Source organism: Tupaia chinensis, unplaced genomic scaffold (assembly GCF_000334495.1).
Source record: "Tupaia chinensis unplaced genomic scaffold, TupChi_1.0 Scaffold148801_1, whole genome shotgun sequence".
Taxonomy (NCBI): domain Eukaryota; kingdom Metazoa; phylum Chordata; class Mammalia; order Scandentia; family Tupaiidae; genus Tupaia; species Tupaia belangeri.
The window spans coordinates 175,310-181,309 of record NW_006208648.1 but is presented as its reverse complement, the minus strand read 5'-3'; the positions used below and the strand labels follow the sequence as shown (position 1 = coordinate 181,309).

Genomic DNA, 6,000 nt, shown 5'->3' with positions numbered 1-6,000 from the left:
AGAGAGAGAGAGAGAGAGAGAGAGAGAGAAAGCAAGCTGCCAGGTCTAGGACTCAAACCATGGTCGGCTATATGGGAATCCAGCACCCTTAACCACGCCACCTGCAGGCCCCTAATTTTTAACTTAAAATAAAACCAAACATTGTAATACAACTTAAAATTGGAATGTAATTAAAATATCTTTCAACATGCTCTCACAAAGAATTATTATACCGCTGCATGTGAAAACCATTAGACACGTTTCCCAGTGCTAGGAATGTGACTGCTAGTGACAGTGACCAGTGATTGCTACACGGGCAACTGTCTGCAGAAACATGAATAGAAAGAAGTTCATGCTAAAAATTGAAATCCATGTAGTTTTTTTCATAAGCTGCATTTTCCACAGACGTTTGAAAGACTCCGCATGTATGATCAAGACAAGTTTTACAGTGTGACTTAGATGAAACAGCACGAAATGCTTCACAGGCATCATGTGTAAAATACAATCAACAAAAGATTTATGCTGTGTTTTCGGTTTTCAGATAAACTGTGGGGGAAAAACCCGAAAACCTACTTCATTTAAAATTCTACTGCGTGACCACACAATGGAAGGTTATTTGATAATAAAACGGGATAAAGCACTGATACACGCGAAAACGTGAATGAGTACCAAGAACAGTGTGCTGGGTGAAAGAAGGCAGCTGGACAAGTAGAGCTACAGACAGAAGGAGCTGCACCTGCTGAGGCAGCAGGTGGGAACGCGGAGTGACTAAGGATCTGGGTCTCCTCGCTGGGGAGGTGGAAATGCTCTGTCGGTACATCAGACGGTGGCGATGGCTGCACGGATCCGTGACTACCCTAGATACCACTCACTTTAAAAGGTGAATTTGGTAGTACATAAATTATATCTCGAAAAGCTATTTTGGGACCAGCAGATGGTATAATGGTTACATAGCTGAACTCCCACATAGTAGACCGTGGTTTGAGTCCCAGACCTAGCGTCTTAAAACACACCAGACACGTGTGCATGGGTGCCCAAAATCCCAAGAGGAAAATGGAGAAGGGATTGCAACAGCCATGCCATCCTTCCTGGCGGGGATGTCTCACTTTCTGTCTCTTTCCAGCAAATGCACCTGTTCTATGGCACAAACCTGAAAAAAAAAAAAAAAAAAAAAAGAAAGGGCAAGCATGATGCTGGCATGAGTTGTGGTTCCAGCTACTCAGGAGGCTGAGGCATGAGGATCGGTGTATAGCATAATCCTGTCTTTTAAAAAAAGCTTCTTTTTCAACCTAAACTGGCAAATTTCTGGTAGTTAATATAAACAAAATCAGTCTTTCCAGGACTAAAGGAGGAGACTGCCTAGTGGGTATCAGACCAGATTAGGTTAATTAATAAAACTAAATTTGAATACTCCCTTTAAAATACAGATGAGGCACAAATTGTGCTTTCATTTGTATCTCGTAAAAAAGCTGAAATTAGCAAGTTTCCATAAAGTAATTAAATGTGAAACTCTCTATATAATCTCCGAAGAAGGCTCTCCTAAGAGGAGAGGACTAAGGAGCTCGACTCTCACATGGTATACGTTCTTAGAGCACTCTGGGGGCCCAGACGCGGGCACGAGTGGCTCTCTTTAAAAGGCATGGGCTCCCTGGAAATGCAGTGTCCTTTTCTTTCCCACACACAGACCACAGGTGATCAGGGCAGCACATCTCAGAGGCTACTGGCCCCACCCCCTCCTTACACAAGAGAGGAACGAGGACAGTCTCTCCCACTCCCTATGACTGGTGAATTCGATGGTTTTTCCTCTAATATAAAGTAAGGGAGAGGTTACGGAACTAAACTGGAGACCATGCGCTGATCTGGAACGCAGCACTGAAAGCACTACTATGTCACAGTGTTGCTGTCATGAGGCTACGTAAGAGACACTCGGAGAGCTGCTCGTCACAGCAGCCTGCACTGAAGTAGACACTCAGCACTGGTGCTTTCTTACTTCTCCCCCATGCCTCCTCGCTCCCCGCCTTACGTCAGCACGACACTGACGGCAGAGCAGCTCGGGTCGGCTGGCAATCCACACTGAGGCAGGTTCCTGGCACAAGAGTCGTGGAGAGGGCTGATCCCGTTACAAAGCTGGCTCGTCAGATTAAAGGAGATGCTTTTCTCCTTGCAACAGTGAACAGGGCTCTCTGGGCTCGGACCTACTTGGCGGCGATATGGCTAAACGCACCAACAAGGTTGGCATCGTCGGTAAATACGGGACCCGCTATAGTGCCTCCCTCCGGAATATGGTGAAGAAAACTGAAATCAGCCAGCACGCCAAGTACACTTGCTCCTTCTGTGGCAAAACTGAGATGAAGAGACGGCCTGTGGGGATCTGGCCCTGTGGGTTCTGCATGAACGTGGTAGCTGGTGGTGCCTGGATCTACACCACTTCGGCTGTCGCAGTGAAGTCTGCTATCAGAAGCCTGAGGGAACTGAAAAACCAGTAGAAGCTCCACAGACATTTGGAATATCAGTAGCCTACAATAACTGGGTTAATTTATGTAACAACAACAACAACAAAAAAAAACAGTGAACAGGGACCAAGACAGAACTGTAGGGTGAAAGAAAAATAAATAAACGCAGGGACCAGCAGATGGCATAATGGTTACATTGCTGGACTCCCACATCGACCGCAGTTCAAGTCCTGGACCCGGCGACTTAAAACTCACACTGGGTGCATGTGCATTGTGTGCCCAAAATCCCGAGAGGAGAAAGGAAGAGAAGAGATTGCGGTGTGGCTACTCCCCCTGGGGGGTGATTTCTTGCTTTCTGTCTCTTTCTCTCTCTCTCTTTCTGGCCAGTGCACTCACCCTACAGCAAAAATCTCTAAAAATAAGTAAATAAAAAATAAAATAGGTGCGAAGCTGTCAGAGACAACAAGTAATCCAGCACAAGACCAGAGTGAGCTCACAGGGCGGATATCCAGAAATAAGAGCCCCGCTCAGACCTTTCCCGCCACTGAGCAAGGCCCTGCCCAGATGCTGACTGTCCGGGGTCTCAACCATGTGTTTTGGTCACACCACAAACCATGTGTTTTGGTCACCCTCCCCCAAAGGAATAAAGTCAGGACATCTTTCCTTAATTTTTTTTTTAACATGCCTAAGATAAGATTCTGTTACATAGTCAAATTCAAGCAATACTACTATGTCGTATCAAATTTATAGAGGGGAGTTGATGCTAAAATAAAAATGTTCAAAGAAGGCTTGGGCCGAACACCTATTAAGTTCATATAAGACATCACTTATCCATATGCTATAAAAGATATAAAAGGCCAGTCAGATCAGGGTCTTTTAAAAGAAGGGAATATGAAAGAAATGATGAACACAGATGTGTATTCTTATATCCACATACGACATTTAACATTTGTTCCCCACCTCTTAGCTAACATGCCTTCTCTTACCTCTTGTGTTAATTTTGGTATGAACCTCAAGCTGGGGATCACTGGACACCATGCAAGGCCACCAAGGGTAGGTCCCCACCTTGGACCAAACCAGATCGCCAACCTGGAATTTCACACCAGGGGATACTTCTGGCGTTGGAGCAGAAGACAGGATCGGCGGAACCTACAGGGAAGGTCATCAAATATCAGAAGAGAAATTTTAAAAAGGAAACTATATACGAAGTACATTAAAAATCTAACAATATAAAGTGTATCTTCCACTGTGGTTTTCTTTGATACCTGCTATCTGTAACTTGGAAAAGAGAAGGAAACAGAAAAAAAAAAAAAAAAAAAGAATAAGCCCCACCCTAAGCTCTGAATACAGGACGTAGGGTTTCTGTTACCAAATTACTGATACTGATGACTTTTATTTTTGGAAGGAGAAGGTTTGTGCATGCATAGGAGAGAGCGAGCAAGAAAGAGAAAGAGAAGCATTCTTAACAGGGTCTCCTTAGGTCACAATCCTTTTTTCCCAGCATTCCAGTTCCTCAGGATCTTGGCTGCCCATCTGTGGCCACTGTTTCCAGACGGACCCCCAGAGTCAGCCACGTGGCTTCCAACGCTGCAGTCCAGCATACTACAGGTTGTGCCAAGGGGCTGGGTCAGTAGGAGGCATCTCGGGAATCCACGTGATCAATGGTAATAATAAAAAGTTACAGCTTTGAAAAAGAAAGTAATTCACTGAGAATACCTACCTCTAAAACCAGCTCTAAGATGAGTTTCAGCATAATTTCGGAAATACAAAGGTACGGAGGCCCAGCCATGGTAGTACAGGCATTGGGACACTGCTGACCAGTACTGCAGCCATGTAGGCAGCCCCGGGGATGGGCCCCAGGTCGACATGAACATGCCTGCCTATGATCCTGGCTGCCAGGAGGCTGGGGAGAAGACAGCAGTGTGGCCAGACCCTGTCGAGGGTACCTCACCTGCCTTCAACCCCCATGAAAGAAACATGCAAACAGACTTTAAACAAAAGTGGGGACTGCTAGCCAGCCCATGACTTGGTGGTAAGGAGGCTGTATCTTACATGGCCTACCGCACCGCACGGCTCGAGTCCTGGACATGATGGCTTGACGCACACAATGCAACGTGTGTATGTGCGAGCACATGCGTGCACATCCAAAATCCCAAGAGAAGGGAGAGATGGAGAAGTGACTGAGGCATGGCCATTCCCCATGGGGGGGCTTTCTCACTTCCTCTCTCCCTCTCTGTTTCTCTCTGGAGAATGCATACACTCTCTACCAAAATTTTTAAAAATAAACAAATTAAATAATAAGTTATTAAATAAATTATTTTCTAACTCATTACAAAACATGTACACCCACCAGAGAGAGACAGAGAGAGAAGGAAAGTGAGAAAGCAAGCTGCCAGGTCTGGGACTCAAACCGTAGCTGACCATATGGGACTCCAGTGCCTTAACCATCATGCCACCTGCTGGCCCCCAATTTTTATTGTTTAAACACCTTATAATACAATGTACTCCAATTTTAATTACTCTGCTTTCACCCCCTTATATCACATTTGGTTAGACAATATTGAATAAAGCAACTCACTGGCGCTTCTTCTTTCAGTACTGGCTCCTCTCTGGGTTTTTCTGATGCACTGTCAACCCTCTCATTTGGTCTCTAGGTGAAAAGGCATACAGGTGAATAGAATAAAACAGCAGTAAACTGGAAAACAGTGATGTGTGGAAGAAGACTCAAAGAAACTTAGGCCAAGGAAAAACATGGGATGCTCGTTGCTAAGACACTATGCCGCAGGCTGGGACCGGCCACCATATGGAGACTTGGGTGTGATCTCTAGTCCAATCTAAAATGACCAGGGCCAGCGCCTGGGGTGACAAATTGCACCTGTAACCCCAGCTGTGTGGGGAAGCTGAAGCAGGTGGACCAGGAAATGGCAAGCTCTTGTCTTAAGGAAAAAAAATTCAGAGAAAATTGAATAGCAAAGTGAATAAAGGACATTCAATAACTGGACAATAAACGGCATTTATCAACTGAACAATGTAAAGAGTAGTAATACAACTTATTCAGAGCATGATGCTCTATCTTAGCATTCATTTTCCATTCCAAAGCAAGGATATATACCTATTCTGATTTCATTCCTTTTAAAACTTAATTTCTATGAAGCTGGTATTATATATTTTTAACCAATCAGATTGCAGGAAAAAATGGGCACTTGGAGATTACTAGTAAGATGTTAACTTGGAACTTTTCTGGAGAGCAACGTTGACCATGTACGAAAAGCCTTGCATTTTCACGTTCAGCAAATGTGCCTTTAAGGATGCACACGAAAAGCACTAAGAGTAAAAAGCATGGGCACTCCTCACCACTGGCGGGGTTCCGATACTGCGACGAGGCTGTCAAGTGACCTGGTAGGTAAGCAAGGGGCTGAAAGGAGGACGCCTTGTGGTGTGTCCTGGAGCCACAGGGCGTGTGTCTGTCAATAGACAGCATGCGACACCACACCAGAATGCGGTCCACGTAAAAAGCACACATTAAATAAGGACCAGAAAGCAACAAGATGTACCACAACACAATAAC

At 45.0% G+C, this 6,000-nt stretch overlaps 1 protein-coding gene across 2 annotated transcripts in view; it reads right to left on the bottom strand.

Moving 5' to 3' along the window:
• Nucleotides 1–6,000, bottom strand: part of NSD3 (nuclear receptor binding SET domain protein 3) — an 86,691-nt gene that overhangs the window by 67,573 nt on the left and 13,118 nt on the right. For both annotated transcript variants that reach the window (XM_027769151.1, XM_027769152.1), the window contains exons 2-3: nt 5,011–5,082; nt 3,419–3,581 (exon numbers count right to left, since the gene is read on the bottom strand). In XM_027769151.1, the coding sequence (XP_027624952.1) occupies nt 3,419–3,581; nt 5,011–5,082 (235 nt within the window). The remainder of the gene's footprint in view (nt 1–3,418; nt 3,582–5,010; nt 5,083–6,000) is intronic.